Source organism: Phyllostomus discolor, chromosome 5 (assembly GCF_004126475.2).
Source record: "Phyllostomus discolor isolate MPI-MPIP mPhyDis1 chromosome 5, mPhyDis1.pri.v3, whole genome shotgun sequence".
Lineage (NCBI taxonomy): Eukaryota > Metazoa > Chordata > Mammalia > Chiroptera > Phyllostomidae > Phyllostomus > Phyllostomus discolor.
Window position 1 is genome coordinate 86,514,743 of NC_040907.2, and position 18,786 is coordinate 86,533,528.

At 38.7% G+C, this 18,786-nt stretch overlaps 1 protein-coding gene across 2 annotated transcripts in view; it reads left to right on the plus strand.

Annotated features, from left to right (window-relative positions):
* The window catches only part of CDYL (chromodomain Y like), a 145,166-nt gene that overhangs the window by 71,930 nt on the left and 54,450 nt on the right, over window positions 1–18,786 (plus strand). For both annotated transcript variants that reach the window (XM_028511856.2, XM_036026516.1), the window contains exon 2: window positions 2,321–2,987. In XM_028511856.2, coding sequence (XP_028367657.1) covers window positions 2,321–2,987 — 667 coding nt within the window. The remainder of the gene's footprint in view (window positions 1–2,320; window positions 2,988–18,786) is intronic.

The window sequence follows — 18,786 nt, forward strand, 5'->3', positions numbered from 1 at the left end:
AGATTTATTTATGTGTCTGTCTTGTGGTTTTCCTCCCTCCCCACTATAATTTTAGGAAATAATTTTAGGCTTCATATGCCAGGAAAACAGTTTGTTGAATTCAGGTGATACCTTTCTTTGGGAGATTAATTTACTTTATTGAGACCTGGAATCAGCAGGATTTTATGTTTAAACATTCAAGGAAGGAGGACATTGTCCTTAAATTGGGGGTGAGGGGGTCCATGTCCCCAATGTAGTCTGAAGTTGATACTAGAGGCCTGTGGTGGTTGGTAATAGTTTTTTAAAAATCCAAAGTATAATATTTTATGATGCATGGAAATAACAAAATCCTAATTTTAGTGTCCATGAATAGTTTGTTTTCTTTTAATGCCACCTCATTTATATGTCGTCTGTGGCTGCTTTCTTGCTACAGTGGCAGAGTTAAGTGGCTGGCAGACCACATGGCCATGTGGCCCTTTACATAATGTTTGCCAGCCCCTGGTCTACTATTTCTGTTACTGCCTTCTTTTGGTAGCTAAACAAATTCCAGTCACTGAGTACACAGAAAACACAGCACATGCACCCATTGCAGCTACTGAGCTGGTCCCCATTGTACCTCCTTTAGGATTCTTGAGAGAGGGGCAGGGCAGAATGGGCAGACTGGCAAGTGAAGGTTCTAAGGGTATTGGCAAAGACACTCAGCTTCCTTCATCAGCCTCTGCTTCAGCTTTAAGGAAATGAAATAAACAAAAAAGGGGTGCTCTGGTTTGCAGTGCTTAATGTTTTCTGGAATGGAAATTGATTTAGAAATAAAATTAGTTTCAAACATAATTTTATCTTGAGACAGTCTCTTTACCCCTTGTATTTAAAACTTTAAATTATTTCTGCCATGAAATTGGTTTGCATGGAATTTTCCAGAACTACTACTTTTACTTAAATTGAACTACTTTCACCCTTACACATAGCTCTTCACAAGCAAAGGAACAGGGTAGGGTTGGGGGGGGTCACTTTCAAAGCTCACTGTGCTATATATTATGGATTGTGTGGACTTGCACATGCAGATTTGATATACTTAAAGACTCTGTGGAGATCTGTTAGGCATGAAATGTACTGTCTGCTGAAAAGAGGACCTTTATTTACCCTTAACCCTTTTTGAACGAGAGCAATAATGTGATTTAACTTGAGGCTTTTATACAGTTAAGAGCTCTAATTCTGTATATTCCAGGAAGAAGATATGTTGGAGAGTTTCGAGGGTTTTTTTGAGAAGAGGAGAAAGGAAGTATTGGGCAGGGAGTATTCTCTGAGTGTCTATAGTTGTACTCAGCCTCTGTTGTTTTGGAACTAAATATACAATTATGTCATCTTACCTAACAGCTGACTTTGCCAGAAATTTACTGATGTTCATGATAACTGATAAGCGTAGATCTTTGTGTCCTTTACTAAAGAGTTGTATGGCTATAGTCCTGTACTTAAAAGGTATAGATGCACATGCTGCTATTGGGGAAGAAGGCCAATGGTTTTTATGTTACTTGGAGAGGTAACAACAGATTCTAAATATTTCTTCACTAACATCGGGCACATTATGTCAAATATATTTTGTTCATGTGAGTCACAGAAGATTTCCCATTTATACTTAGGATATGAAAATAGTAGAATTTGTCACTGTTATATAACATGTTATAAAAAGTTTTGGATTTGTAAGTTTGATATAGGATGTATTGATCATCATATTGAAAGATTAACAGCATCTTTCTTTAAAGGTGTTAGTGTAAAATTTGTTAAAAACAAGATTTGAAGGCAAATAACCATTCTAGGCTATTTTATTGCCATTAAAGCCTTATGTTTTCTGTTGATGTTTTTAATTTTAACTGAGTGCTTCTAAAGGCTTCTGGGAGTACCAATCATGTTTCTTTGGTAAGTCAGTTCCACATGTCAGAAGGCTCTTAGCCATTCATAAGTTGGTGCATTTACCACAGCCAATTTATTGTTTAAGTGCTTGCTGTTGATAACGTAAGGGTCGCCAGGCAAAAAGCTATTGGTGATTAGTATTGTTTCAGTTGTGACTGAAAATCAACTCCAGTAGTCAGGGTTTAATGTAAAAATTTTAAAAGAGCCACCTTTGAATCACAAAAACATACACTACCTCTAATGCACATCCACATATTCTGAGCTTAAAATGGGAAACATACAGATGTTCTGTTTTCAGGTGATTTGACTCAGGGAAGAGAAGATAATTATTTTCATTATTTATTTTGTGTTTTTTTTTTGTTTTTATGTTTTGTTATTAAGCTTGTATTTTTAAAATATTATGTTTATACTCTTTTCTTTTCTCTTATAACAGGTTGAAAGCATCGTTGACAAGAGGAAAAACAAAAAAGGGAAGACAGAGTATTTGGTTCGGTGGAAAGGCTATGACAGTGAGGATGACACTTGGGAACCAGAACAGCATCTTGTGAACTGTGAGGAATATATTCATGATTTTAACAGACGCCACACTGAAAAGCAGAAAGAAAGCACATTAACCAGAACAAATAGGACCTCTCCAAACAACGCTAGGAAACAGATTTCCAGATCCACCAATAGCAATTTTTCTAAGACCACTGCTAAATCACTAGTGATTGGCAAAGACCACGAGTCCAAAAACAGTCAGTTATTTGCTGCCAGCCAGAAGTTCAGGAAAAACACAGCTCCATCTCTCTCGAACCGGAAGAATATGGACCTAGCAAAATCAGGTATAAAGATACTTGTGCCTAAGAGTCCCATTAAGAGCAGGACCACAGTGGACGGCTTTCAGAGTGAGAGCCCTGAGAAAATGGACCCCGTTGAACAGGGTCAGGAGGACACAGTGGCACCAGAAGTGGCAACCGAAAAGCCAGCTGGAGCTTTATTGAGCCCTGGTGCAGAGCGAGCTAGAATGGGGAGCAGGCCCCGAATACACCCACTAGTGCCTCAGGTGTCTGGCCCCGTGACTGCACCCATGGCCACGGGATTAGCCGTTAATGGAAAAGGTGAGTGTCCAGGGGAGCAGCTCAGTGGGCATCATCTCTGTCAACAGCCACAGACTATTAACTCAACATACCTGGTGATTTTTCAAAGGGGTGTAGGTGCTCCTTATGTGTCTTTCCTGCTTTAGACAGCAGGGAGTCTGCAGAATCTGTTTGTAATGGATGTCTATTGTAACGTTTGAGAAATTTTGCCATCTTCTTTTTAGAAGCCTTTGGGACTTCTCTCATAATCAGCGCTGGTGAGCTCTATTTAATTTGCCATACACAAACTACCACCATGTTGACTTGCTTTTAAGCACTTCTCACTTGAAATTGTGGTTGGTATTTTTACAGGAAGTTTCATTCTGAAGCCATCTACCATTATACATCTTAGACATTGAATCTCATGTTAAGAATCAGTATGGATTAGAAGTCATGAAATTTTGCTAACTCATTTAAATAATCAGAAATGCCTTTCAATGAGGTTTTACCTAGTGGAGCCTTGGGGACTTAGATTTGTTTCTCTGTCAATAGTTAATTGCTTAGATCCCATTGTCCTTTTTTTAGTCAGGGGTGTGTTCAGTATGGATGGTGTTTTATGTTTTATTTTTATTCCTGCTCCTGGATTCTGCAGCTTAGTTGGTTGTACCAGGGTCTCCTCATCTCTTAAGACAGCACACCTGGGCTTTAACATGGACAGCTTCCTTCCCTCCACTTTCCCATGTCGAGCTAGCCAACAGTCTATATGGATTCTGTGAAGTGTTTCTCAGATACTAAGCCCCACTTAGCCTCCTTCACTTTAGGCCCTGGTGATTTGTTACCTGCCGTAGCTTTCTAACTGTTCTCCCTGCATCCTGCCTTTTGAGAGCTCTCATCCATTCTTGGATAGGAGGGGGGCCCCCGTTGCCAATCTGATTGTACTACTGTTGCCTTAGTTAGCAGATGTACTCCTAGATGTCTCTGCTCAGCCCTCACCTACCTTTCTTACTGTATCTCTTCAAGGCACAGTACTCCTATGGTCCCTTTTGCTCAGAGCATCGTGCCTTCTCTGCTCCTTGTTCACCTCATGAATTCTGAACCTTCCTTCCAGTTGGAAGAGCCAATAGTTCCTGTGTCCTTTTATCTCTTATGCTTTTTGTGTTACAGATTTTCATTTTCTTTTTAACCTGTGTGTGTCCCCCTCAATTAGCACCTAGTAGATAATGTAAAGCAAAATGAAATGATTCTGACTTGTTTGGGGGAGCCATTTTCCTCTAAAGAGAAATACTCATCTAAGGCACTACTTTGACCATCTTGATACGGTACATGTAACAAATTTTAGCTTAGGCCCTTCTGTAGCAGTGAACAGGGAAGCTGAAATGTGGGGTTTCCCCTTGAACATGTGAAATGACTATATTGCTAGTGATTTTCATATACACAATTTACTCAAATGCTGCTCCTCTTTCCTACTCCAAAAGTTTCAACTTCGCCTGTATAAAGGAACTTGCATGGACTTATTTACAGAGTTGACTTCCTGTATTGTTGAGCTACTTGTGGATATAGTTTTCACTTGTTGTGAATAATGGACCATAGAGGTAGAAGAGACTTTATAAATCATCTAATAGCATGCAGAGAGGGAAGTCAAGTCCAGAAAGAGTGATATTCAGGCAGAACTGAAGGCATAGAGATGAAATCAGAACATTTATACATTTCTACTTCTCTCTTTTTTTCCAGCATTACTTGCCACCTCTACCAGACAAAGAAACATACTTTATTGATTATTTAGGGCCAGGTTCTGTGCTGGGCTGTAGTATTAAAAAGACTGGGCCATGCTGATTCTTGGGGGCAGGGGTTGGCAAACTACAGCTTGTGGGCCACACACAGTGCACCGTTTGTCTTGGAGAACCTACAAGCTGAGAATAGTTATTGCACTTTGTAGTGTTTGAAAAAAAATTAGAATTATATTTCATGACGTGTGAAAATAAAAGATTGATATTTGTGTTCATTAGTAAAAGTTTTATTGAAACACAGTCCCAATCATTGTGATGTATGGCCGCTCTAAAAGAGTTCAGTCGTTGTGGCAGACCTTATAGCCATCAAAACTGAAAACCTTGATAATCTGACTCTACAGAAAAAGTTGGCTAATTTCAATTCTAGAAAGTCACAGTCCTGGGGCAGTATTTTGTGGGGGTGGGAAACAAGGGGACAAAAAAGGCTTTAGAAGATGTGTGGTTCCCCTTTGATTGTCAACAAAAGTTGTATGTGCCTTCCTTTCGGGGGAGGGGGCATGGTTTGCCAAGGTTTTTCCACCCTTAAGTTTCCCGGATTTTTCTTTTATCACATTTATGCTAGACTGGCTGCCCTCAGCAAAAGCCTTCAGTTTTGTATATAAATAAGAAGGGTACTACCTTCTATGTAAATAAGGAGCTGGTAATTTCCTTGTTTTATTAATCTCCTCATTTCAAAAAATTAATTGTCCTTAAGCATAAAATCTTAAATTATTTTATCCTGCTCCATGGAGTTAGGTGTTTGGGGCTGTAGTAACACCATTTCCAAGGCCCTCATGGCCCTCATGACTGCCTTTCTATCCTGGCCTTGAGTTCCATACTCTCCACTTACACGAGAAGCAGCTTAGCAGCCACTTTCTAGTAGCCTAAGAATCTTTTTAGAACCATGGTGAATGACGTCCCCCATGGCCATGTTTGCAGATTAAGAAAGAACCAGTACCTCCACCCCAGGAGCCTGCAGTAGAGTGTGTCCTTTCTGAAATAAATACCATGGAAAAAACAAGAGGTGTCTTACACAACTTGGCCGTCTACCAAAGACCTTTGCTGCACTTCACCTTTTTTCCTGTATGGGAAGTTGCTTTTGGTCCCTTGATCGGAGTGTATACTCCAGGAAGGGATTTTTGTTTTGCCAAGACTAAATCTTACTGTGTCCAGAGTGGTGCCTGCACATAGTAGGTGCTCTGCAAATGTTTATGGAGGGAATGATTCTAGTGCTCACTAAATACAAGATGCTCTCTTAAGACAAGGATGATAATGAGTCTTTGTAGGTAATGTGACCCTATCGCTGGGTCATATTAAATGGGAGGGGAAAACTATTGAAATGACAAAGTATATGGGCCAGAAGCACAGAAACATTCCAGAAAACCTCTTACTCATTCTCAGGGTGTATCTTTCCTGAATGAAGACATGCCGTACTAAAGCTGTGTTGGCCCACGCTCACACTGCTTTTTTAAAGCAGTTGTTTGGTTTTATTTTCAATAATAGTTTTAGAGATAAATAAGAAAACTAGTTTTTCAAAAATTAATTGAAGCACATACAGCATCATTGGGAAATCAATCGTCTTTTTAAAATATTAACCGTGTGCATGAGGAATGTTTTTGCCACCAAATGGAACAAATATTTAAATACCTGTTAACCAAAAGAGTAAATGTTTCTGGAGAATTTTAACACACACAATTACTTTTACAGAATAACCATATGTGCATTTAGTTCTTAACTGTTTTAAATATTAAAGATTTTAAAATGAATGTATTGCTTCATGTAGAAATAAGAGAAATTTTAAAACTTAGATGATACAGCTATCTTCTATGTTCTTTGACTTGCCTAAAAAATTAATCCTACAAAACAAAGAATTGTTTTTGTGTTTTTATTTTAACTTTAAATCTTAAAACAAATCCGGTTTAATGTATTTGAGATAGACTGAGATAATTAAGGTGCTTCATTAATGACAACTACGTTGATGTAGTCCCTTAGTTTTTTTATTCTTAAGTGTAGTAGAGGTAAGGAGCTCTCTCCGAGAGGGCGCAAGGATATAAACAACTTTTGTTTTTACATACTATGTATGACTTGTATGTTCTACATAATGTGGAGATTTTGAATTGGGACAGTCAAGTTTAATATGAAAAATTGCGTTTTTGTTTTTTATTTTCTTTCATAAAGATCCTTAGAAGTGAGGATTTTAAAATTCAAACAGCAAACAGGTACCCAGTGAGAACATGCAACCCAGGCTCAGAAACCATACCTTGGGCTGTGGCAGCAGGGTGGTGGTCAAGCTCTTCTTTCAGAGGGCTCTGCAGGAAGTAGAATGGCTTGGGCTACATGTTGGTGATCTCCTTCCCTAGGATGCAGGTACTCAGCAGCAGCTGACACTCTGTTTCACTTTCTCCTTTCATGGGCCATAATTTTTTTGGTCCAAGGCTTGACGGTCCAAAGCTCTTCAACTGTTTATAATCCCCCAGTGAAACACTTGGCTGAGTTGTATTCATGGACGGATGCCCGCCAGATATGTTTTTGTGTGGGCAATAGTTCGTGTATCACTCTTCTCACATTTAGAACATACTTGTATTTTACTGCTAAACCAAACAGGATCCCCTTTTCCAGTTCTGAGGAGTGTTTAGCAGGTTTTATAATTTCATTGTTTTGCATTTTCTACTCTATTTCTCTTTGCTTGTAGCTATCCTGCATCCTATAGCTGAAGTGCTGAGTCCACAATGCCTGGGAGCTGCCCTACCAAAACAGTTGCTTTTAAAAATTAGATTATCTTAACTTTGTTCTTTTGTAAATTCAAATGTTGATCACCATTCAACAATTATAACATTTAAGAAAATGCTAGTAGCACTCTTTAAAAAAAAAAAGCTTAAACCTTACCATTGTTATCCGATAGAGTTGGCTGCTGGATATTAAGTGAAAGCCAGTGGATTGAGAAGGAAAATAAATACCTTGAACACAACACATATGACCATCTGTTGTCTGTGTCATGAGCCTTTCAATTGAAAGAAGCACTAGGAGACATTGTTTTTAAAAAAAAAAAAAAAAAAAAACTACCTCCTTCTGAGGAGGAAGGACCTGGAATGTAAATTTCTCTCACTAAGAACATGAAACACGCCCTGGCTGGTGTAGCTTAGTGGATTGAGTGCAGGCTGCGAACCAAAGTGTCTCAGGTTCAATTCCCAGTCAGAGTACATGCCTGGGTTGCAGGCCTGACCCCCAGCAACCGCACATTGATGTTTCTCTGTTTCTCTCTCCCTCCCTTCCCTCTCTAGAAATAAATAAATAAAATCTTTAAAAAAAAAAAAAAAAAGAATATGAAACATGATCTCTACCTTAAACTTGATTCTTAATTTTTTTGATAGAATTTCAAATATAGGTGTGGAAATTAGAAGTTCACCCCAGGAAATGTTAAAAAGGCAGGAGACTAGTGCCCAGAGGCGGTAGCTGTTCAGCAGGGACATTTGAAGCCATGGTATGTTAACTGTGTATTGTAAGAGGGCTTGATCAAAAAGATTTAAATTTGAAACCAACAAACATTTGTTGGCACTTCTTATATAACAAACAGGTCCCAGCTAGAGATTTCCACATGTATTATCTTACAAGGAACAAGTCTACTTACACATAGTAAGATTACAGAAGCTAAACCTGAACTGCAGCGAAATAAACTTGGACAACTTGCCTACACCTTCTTCCTCAGCATTTAATAGGTAGCCCCAGGCTGAATGAGGTGCTTGCCCAGGCAAATTGTTCCTTCATTTTCTCTTTGAGATGAGCTCAGTGGTTGTGGAACCTAAGGCTGCGCTAGAGTCTAGTACAGTTTTAGGCACAAAGCCTCATAGAAAGTATATTCTTGTCCAGCAGCTGCCATGTTTATTTTAAAACTTAAAAACATGCAGTTAATCGCTAATCATTGATGTAGAGCCAAGGCCTTTAAAAAAGGGGGGTACTTTCATTTGCCACTTGCTTGAAGAGCCCAGGTCTTTTCTTAGGATATGGACCATTGATTGGCGTTTGGTTTTGTGTGAAACGCACCCATAATGCATCACCTACTAATTCTGGTTTAGATGTATCTAAAGTGATGCTTACAAATCTGAGCGCACAGTTTTAGAATTTTTAATTCTCATTTCCTCACTTGTGTCTGATTTGACAATGACTTAACCTTTAGAGCCTTTACGAAGTATTAGATACAGGTTTTGTAGAAGCAATAGCTTGCCTTTTGTAATCATACCTCCTGTTTATGTAAAAACAAATTAAATATGATAACAAGTTCAACTGGCCTAAGAAGCTTAGGGAGAAAAAACAGCTAGCTCTTGAAGGAGCCTGTATATTGGCTCTGTGGAGCCAGAGCCTGACTGCTGAGCTCTGTACTGTGCTGCTTCCAGGAGAATTGCCCCCCTTTTACACTTTAAGGGTTTTATGGTTTGTTCAAGGATAATTAGGACTTAGCAGTATTGACCCATCGAGCCCACTTCAGAGCCATTGGGATTGTTTAGTTTTTGCTTTAACTTTTCACTTTTTTCCTCTGTACTCACAGTGCCCAGGCCAGCAGCACCCACAGCATCTGGGACCTGTCAGAAACACACAATCCCAGGCCCCAGTCTTACCTCCTGGACTGCAATCTCAAGTGGACCCAGCAGTCTGTTTAACAAATGCTCCAATGGCTGTGATGCTCATTGGGTTTAATAACTACCATCCTATCAATTCTGTGTTGTAAAAGTTTGTAGTTTTATAGAGCAATTTGGGCAATAAATATTCAATTTTCCTGTTACAGTATATTTTAGATGCTTATAGTTAGGTATATTTAGTTTCTGTTCTCTCTTCAGATTGTTTAGCCTTAGCATAGCCTGATTTTAAAATTATTTCTTGGTTTTAATGAAGACTTTAATAATTAAAAAATTTAAGTGACTGGAGAATATTATAAAATAATTAAAACATCTGAGAGAAAAAGAAAGGTAAACTCACACAAGCCCATCCTCCTCCTCTGTAGAGATAATCACTACTAATAATTTTTTCTTCAAATTGGATAAACATGCACATCTTTTATACAGGGTCAGGCAGAAGTAACACCTGCTTCAGGGTGGTTAGTAAGGGTAACAATAAGGGTGTAATAGTATATAGTTTTATTTTGATTATTTCACCTAAAATGTCATGGTGTGCTTGAGTGCATCGTGTTCTAGGGAGTGTGACACTCTAATAAAAGAATTTGTAACCAAAAAAAAAAATAGGAGTTAGTTGTGCCAGATACTATACCAGTGGGCTCATACTTGTAGAACAAACAGTAGTTCTACAACTTGTTTGTTGTTGTTGTTGTTTTAATGTTATGATACATCTTGGACATACATTCATATCCACACCAACAGCTATAAATGATTTAGTGTCAATGTTTCTCAGCAGGGGTGTTGTGGCATTTGGGTCTGGACACCTCCTCATGTATCTGGTCCTGTCGTTGAGATGCTAATAATGGCCATTTTAGACTTTTTTCTATATACTTATTCTCTTTGACATGGTATTTACCTTTCTCACTTAACATCATGTTTTAGAGAACTTCCATTTTTAGACTCAAATTCATATGTCAGTTTTGAAGTTTAAAACTTGATTTTTAATTTTTTTATGCAACGTCAAATCTAGGGGAAGTTGCGAGACCAGTATGAAAAAACTTATACTCTTTATCCATATTCACTAGTTGTGTTTACATTTACTTTCATGTACTTTCTCCTTTTCTCCCTCCTCCCTGTGTATGTGTATTTATATACACACATCATACATATATGAATGTACATTCTTTTTTTCTGAATCATTTGAGTTTGTTGGTGACTTGCTGTTGCAAACAAGAGTAAATGCAAGGACTAATAATTGATTTCAGATTTTTATAGGTGCTGCCAAGTTGCTTTCTAAGCAAGCTGTAAGATTGTAAGTGCCTGTTAACTTATTCTTAACTTTTAAATAACTCTAGGTGGAAAGGTAGGAAAAAAACAGCATCTCATTGTTTTCATTTTAAAACATTCAAAATCTGTTTTCACAGGTTATATTTGTCTGCATTTATTTTCCTGTTAATTCCTTTTATATATCCCTTGCCTGTTTGGGTGGAGAGGGGGAGTTTGACTTTTTCAAAATGTGACAACTTCATGAATGTGCATATCATCATTGGTCAGGGACCACACTAATCTCTTCATGTGTGAGCTGCTGTGTGCTAACTACTAAAGGGAGCATTTCAGAGAGGTTATTGACTTTTGGTCCTCCTGGCACCCACTCAAAGACTGAGACTTTTATGCCAGGGGTCAGAATGAATGGGGCCCTCTAATCTCTGTCTTGAGAGATATTTGCAACAGTTGAATGAGAAAACTTCAAATTAATTTGCAATAATTTTGTGATTACAGCTCAGTTTTTATTATACCAAAGTGCATTTAATTAAGTTGGAGTTTTAAAATTTAAAAGGAATTTGGATTCTTAATCTACAGCAGGGTATTGGTCTTCTACAATATTCCTCCAATGACATCCTGTGTTTTGGGATAAGAGCAGTTACACACAGTGTGTATATATAGGCCATCCAGTCTGAGTTCTAAGGTGTTGTTCTGTTGTCTTTGTTTTGTCTCAAGTTCCTCTGATACTCTTCCTCTTTCAGAGGATGCTTGTTTTGTAGATGAGAAAGAGAACGTGATTTGACGAAAGTCACCCAGCCGAGTTGGTGAGAGAATAGGGTCCATGTTAGAACCTACTCCTGACTTCTTTTTAGTTATTTTGTGTTAAACTGGTGACAACAAGGGACTTTTTATGAGTATAATTTACACTATTGATAGTACTATATTAGTCAAGACTTTTATCCTTGTCTCAGTTGAGTGAAACTGAACTCAAGTTGGCTTACATAACCAAACAAAAATAGCATCTGTTGGCTGTCTGTCCTCTGCTGGCCTCTCTTCTTCATTAAGGCAAACCCTTCCTACATACAAGCAAGGTGCTGTCAGCAGTTCTAGCAGGCATCCCAACCCCCTCAGCAAACCAGGCAGAAAACTAGTCTTCTCTTTCACAGAAGTTCCAAGATGAGATAAACTTAATCCAAACTGTGGTTCTTCAAGAGAAATTGCAGGGCCATTAACAATAGAGATGGAAATACCAACTGCTGTCAATGGTCTTGACACAACTGAAATTACTAAGTACATTTAAAATCTAATAGTGTTTTCCTAAGTTACAGAATATCCTAAGTGCTAAATATTCATAGTTTGAATAGTAATAATTTCCAGTTATTATCATGTTTCAACTTTTTGGTGGTCCTTCAAGACTATATAATCCTCATCTCACACCACACTTGTGTCCTGGATGTTATTCACCATGAGAATGAAGTTCATATTTGTCTTTTCACTTCCTATTTTTTTAATCTAAGTTGGGTATTCTTCTAAGTCACTTATATTTTTAAGTAAAAATGAAGAAGAGGTATTTAAAAACTAAGATCATCAGAAACCTCTTGAAATAAGACACTAAGGAGTCAAATTTTCCAAGGTGCTTTTATTTTGCTTAGAGAAATCTTAACCAAAGTGACTTAGTTACCTGGACTGGCGGGATGAGAGTTGATTCCCCAGAGGAATCTCAGAGAAAGTAAATCCTGGGGGGAAAAATGTGGAGAAAGATCCAGAACGGATGGGCAAACAATACATGGTAAAGTGGAAAAGCACTGTGGTAAACATTTTAATCTCCTTTAGAATTTTCTACATTGTCTAGTCTAGTTTATATGCATTTGGTACTTAATTAACATTTTCTTGGGAATGAATGAGTTGCTGAAGGAATTTCTGTTAATTTTACTTTCATTATCAGTCTTTTCTAAAAAGAGTACAAGTAAAAAGGAAACGAGATTTTGGGGGGGTAGTTGTAAGGAGTTGTCAAGGAAATGAGCTGGGGCAAGTTTTGAACTTTCATGCAAATGGAATGATGATGTGATTCTTTGAGCTGGAAAAACTGAAGAAAACATTCGTAGATTAATGGTGCAGAAAATCTTTTAAAATATCAGTGAATAATGTTGCTGTGTGACAATATCCAGGAGGCAGCTTTATAGATAATAACTAGGGCCCCTCACCCAGATTATTTACTGTAGAGCTTAGTGTTGCCAGCTTCAGAGCAGCAGAGCCTTTCCACTGTCTTGGGCTCTTGGTCATTTTGACACAAAAACGACCTCAGTGTATGGTTCTGTGCATTTTCTTATTGTTACACCCAAGCTACTGTGTGTGAAGCCTTTTCTTGTAAGTTTTCCCAATTTGACTGACTTCCCACCTCTTCTAATCCGCACCCCCCCTCCCCCCGCCCACTGACTTAGTCGTACACCTGTAGCATTTATAGCTGTTTCTCCATCATTCTTAACCTCCTGAAAGAGGATTTCCCATTCACCTTCTTGCCCCCACTGAAGTGGGAAACCTGCTCTACAGGCCACCTTCCCTCACAGCTTCTGGAGCAGAGAGTGCTCTTCTAGCAGTGCTTCCAGCCTGGCAGTGGGGAAAGTAAAGATTTGTGCTTGTAAGTCACCCTGTGACAATCTCATATCAACTCTTAACAGAAACACAGTAAATAGTGTTTATTGTTCTCCTGCATTGTGCTAGATTCATTACATCCATCTGTTTTGAGTCACCACACCCAGTACTGTTCAGGAATACCCATTTTACTGAGAAAGAATGCTAGGCTGAAGGAAGTGAAGAGACTACAGTTTATTAGCTCCTTTTCCTCAGGGTTCTACTTCTAAAAAAAGTTTTTCACCTTAATTCTCACTTTCCTTTTAGGCGAAACTTCTGGAGAATATCATCCACAGTTGCTTGCTCTTTACCTTTCCCCACTTACTTTTCAGTCTGGTTCCTGTCCTATATCGCTCCACAGGTATTCAGTTCCTCAGCCACTGATCAACTCCCAGCTACGTGTATTATAATTCATTATGTGGTTTTGTTTTGTTTTCATTTTTAATTGTGCTAACAAGCACAAACATTAAGTTTTTCATCTTAAACATTTTAAGTATATAGTTGGGAATGTTAAATATACTCACTTTGTTGTACCGCAGGTCTAGGAGTTTTTCATTTTATAAAGCTGAAATTCTGTACCTACTTAGACACTGGTGCTCCCTTCCCGCCCCCTAAACCCGTGGCAGTCATCATTCTACTTTGTTTCTGTGATTTCTGAGTACTTTAGATACCTTGTACGAAAAGAATTATGCAGCATTTTCCTTTTGTGACTGGCTTTTTTTTTTCACTTGCATAATGCCTTTGAGCTTCATCCATGTTGTAGGATATGACAGGATTCCGTTCTTTTTAAGGCCACATAATAAGTATTTAGTGGTGTGTATCTACCACATTTTCCTTCCTCATTCATCCTTTGATGAATATTCGGGTTGCTTCCACCTCTTGGCTCTTGTGAGTATGCTACAGTGAATATAGGAGTACAGATACCTCCTTGAGATCCTGCTTTCAATGCTTTTTGGACAAGTGGAATCGCTGGATCATACGGTAGTTCTATGTTTAGTTGTTTTTTTTGTTTGTTTTTTTGAGGAACCCCCATACTGTTCTTAATAGCAGTTGCACCACTTTACATTCCTTTGAACAGTTCATAAGGATTCTAATTTCTCCACATACTCATCAACACTTCTTGTTTTCAAGTACTTGTTTCTGGAGTACTGCTATTCTTTGTTCACCTTTTACCTCTCTGGCTGTTATCCTTTACTTTTCTCACACTAAGACAGTAGAAGAGATGACTTATTATTCATGTGTTACATTCTGCCATATCAGAAAACAAGTGGTCCAGAATGTTACAGGTCCAGGGCAAAAGACCAAAAGGAACTGTGTTTATATGAGTAAGGTGGGTCTCTCCAAGGTGGTTGCAGCAGTCAGGTGGCAATAGGTATTCTAAAATTAAAATTGTATTGAGAAGTTCTAGACAGCAGGCATGCAACCAACAATTTGTATGTGTCCCTGGCCCCTGGCTTTTCTTATTTCTGCTTCCATGGCTTGCACAGGTTTACTAGGATCTTTACCCCACCTTTCTTTTGCACTTTAGTCTAGTCATTTGCTTCTTCCCCCACTTGGTTCTCATGGCACAGAAGTTTGTAAGAAGATGGTACTAAGGCCAAGGTGGCTTTTCTTTTCAGTTGCCTTCGTGGCTGTGTTTCTGCCACCGTTCCTAAGACTGCTTGCCATGGCACCCATACACAGAAGGATGTTCGTTTGGTGCACTGTGTCAGGGAAACACCTATCAGAGCAGCTGCTACAGTCAGGGACCACCCCACCTAGGCACTTAGGGGCTGCCTTCTCCTGTTCCCAGGCCCCTTCTCTACTTGCACATATCCTTTTAATGGAGTTGGCATAGCCTTCTTTACTGCTGGCTTCCCAGTGTACAAGGAACTTCTTGAGAATAAGACACAGGACTTTCATCCTCGTTTTTCTATTACTGCCCCTGGTAGGTGGTCCCTAAATGAGTGGAGTGGATAAAAGCATTTTCTTCCTTCGTGGTTCATCTTAACATGACTTTCCATAATTACCATTCTACTGAAAATTAATACAGTATTGTTTTATCTGGGCAAAATCTAGTAGCAAATTCATTCAACCTCAGCAAACAAATCCAGCAATAAAAGCACTTGTCTGACTTTAAAATGTGCACAGCTGCTTGCCATTATCTGGGTGCTAAGGAGAGAAGTCAGCTTCTATTTGCTTCCTCCCAAGGAGTCTGGTTCCCGTGGGGCCCTTGGCTCACCTCACCTCTCTCTCACTCACTCTCTGTGGTTTTGGCCTCTGCAGTTGGCTGTGCTTGATTTGTTTTAACTGGGCTTCAAGCACAGTTGTTGGTCTCTGATTAACTATCTTTGATAACTTCTAAATTTCTAAAACAATTTCTCCTAAGACATGTTTTAAACCTTGTTTTTAGCCCCTGATCCTTGTGGCTCAGTGGATTGGGCATCATCTCGAAAGCAAAATGATGCTGGTTCGATTCCTAGGCAGGGCACATGCCTGAGCTGTGGGCCAGGTCCCAGGTTGGGGAGTGTAAGAGGCAAGTTTGGTCGATGTTTCTTGTACACCTAACTTTTCTTTTCAGGCTGAATATGTTACATGCCACACCAGCAATCAGCTACCTCTGTACAGGGAAACTTCTGGAACTTCATGCCTCTGTATCATACACTTACTGCTGAATATTTACTGTGTTCCATGCTCTGTACTGGATGCTGAGAATTCAAAGCTCAATAAAATACAGCCCCTGACTTCCAGGAGCTCATAGCTTGATTGGACGGGTGTTTATGAAATTGCCCATGTTTCTGACTATAGAGGTCCATTTGAATCGCATTGTAGTTGACAGCATCAAAGGTGGGATGGTCTAGAATACATGGAACCATACCATGCTCACCATGGTGCTGAAAGTTCAGCATTCCTTAAGGCAAGAGCAGTATACCAGACTATCGATAAGGAGATTATAATAAACTAATCCTTGTGCAGATCTACTCTTGCTGGAATGATGACATCTGATGAGATAAAACTCTGTTAAAAAGTAATTAACCTCATAAAGTAATAACCATCTCCCCCCCATGATAAGTCTCTAATGTAAATTTCCTCTCAATCTAAGATTATGAATAGCATCTGCTGAGGCATTTAAATATGAAATATTAAGAAAACATCTTAAATCTTAACCTCCAAAGTATTTTTTACTCCACGTATTTTCTGAACTATTTGTTTGTTCTTCAAGGCAAATGGATTTGTTACTCATCCTTTCATTCATAATGCCCCTTCCACTCTTGGGAAGCTGACACTTTATAATCAGGTTTATTTATGATAACATCTGGTCTACCCTCACTACTTCATTATTAAAGAGTTGTTTGTACTTAAATTTTTTAATGGAAGCATCCCATGTTCTCAAAATACCTTAAAATAACCTCCTTTCTAACCAGTTATCTCAATCACAGTCATCTTTAATTTCTGCTTGTAGTTTAAGTTTTTATTTATGTATGGATGGCAAGGGGAAGGGAGTATGCTGTTTGGAAAAAAAAGACACAAATTACTTTGTATGTCATCCTACAACTGCAGATTCTACTAAGGACCATACTAGTTAGTCACTTGGAATGCAGTTGTGTATTGTATGTAGCACCACCACCCCCAGCCTGTGCTGAGAAATAATTTTCACAAATACCACGCACTAAAATAGAGGCATTTAATCACTAGTAGATCTCCTCAACCCTTGTGTCATCACGTGTACCTCAATGTGAACCTCCCCTCCCCTAGTCTCAGTTACAGCTTTGAGAAGTTAACCACTGCCCTAGTGGGACCAGGATGCAATCTCCTCCATCCCCCACCTCAAGCATTTCCTGAATTTCAAAAGTAAAAACTGGGCCCTGACTGGTGTGTCTCTGTTCGTTAGGCGTTGTCAGGAGGATGAAAGGTCACGGGTTGAGAGGCTGCAGATCAGTGTTTCTCTCTCACATCAATGATTCTCATTCTCCTTTCCCCTCTTGCTACAAATAAATGAAATCTTTTTAAAAAATTAAAAATAAACAAAAACTTTAAAAAAGTAAAAGTTGGATAAACAAATAGTAAACCTATTAACATGGTTATAAAAATGATTGTGTATGACAACCTCCCTGAAATTGGTTTTAAATAATTAGGATACTGACATGAGGTTGTGTGTTGGGTTCTGTACTCACAAACCCTAAGGAATCCTCGTTGACCTAATGGGGACTGTCTTATTTGGTCTTGGGCAGCATAGTGCCCCACATATCAGGGTCAGTCACAGGTCTGAGTACTTGGGATATGGTGTCATGTGAGTGTTGGTCCCTTATGTATGACAATTTGGATTGTCTCTTAAACTGCTCAGCTGGTTTTGAAAAATGTGTTCTGTCACCAAGGAGAGCAATATTTCAGTGCCTTTTCTGCAGTGCCATGCCTAATACTTGGAGGAGGTATTTAGAAGCAGTCGGTGGAAAAGGATGAATTATTTTAAAGTAATAAAGGGGGAAGTCATTTCGTTTTAAGAATTAAACCAACGAAGCCATGGGCTCTGTCTTGGTTAGAGTTGAGGGATATGGAAATGGGAATCACATTTCATGTTTAGAAGCCCCGCTTCCCTGGCTGCTTAAGTGTTGGATACCTTACAGTGAAGAAGACGTTTTCTCTCCAGCTTCATAGTACCATTTCTAGTATTAACTGTAATTATTGGGGGAATTCCTGTGTCTCTGCAGTGGTTGGAGCCTTACAGCAAACAAACAAAAAAATTTTAGCTCTAATTAAATCTTAAAAGCCAAATAATAACATGGCATGTAATAAATGAGGTGTGCCCACAATTTTAAGTTTTATATTAGTAATGGAGGGAGAGTTTTGCATTTTATCCAGTAAGTGAAACTGCTTGTCACATGAATGTGTGGTGTGACTTTTATGACTGGACAGAGATTAGTTTTCATCATAGTGGCACAGTTTTAAATTATATGTTGCATGTTAGAATTACAATTGTAGCATTTTCTTTGGATGGCACTTTCAGCAAAGCTTGTAGCTATTTCCGATACTTGGCATAAACTCCAAAGGTTAAGTGACATTTTGCTATTGTAGGAATACCTTGAAAACACAACACGAAGGTTATTAACATGATTATGGAAGATTGTGCTGTTTTAACTATTGTATTGCCAGGGTTGTGATGGTTCTCTGCCATCATCGGCTCCTCTTTGTGTCCATATGTTGCAGCAGCAAAGGTATAAAGGCTATAGGGAAAAGTTTAGGGCCATGCATCCCACAGCAGCCTTGAAACATGGGACATATTCTACAGACTATGTCTTCAGATACAGTATTTCTGACTTCTGGGATTCTTTTTAGAGATTTTAAAGGAAAAGTGGAAGACATTCTTTTTTCTCCTATCACAGGACTGACTTCTATGCTTCCAGTTTTTAGATAAACCTCATTTGATAGAACAAAAATGCTACAGCCTTATAACAGGAGGAGAAGTGATATAAGAATGACTTCCATATGACCTTTTTTTATTTTGGTTGGGGAAGGAGTGGTTGCCACAGTAAATTTTCCACTTGCAAAGCAGTTCACTTTTCATGAGGGGTTTTCTAATGTGCATTTAATGAGCAA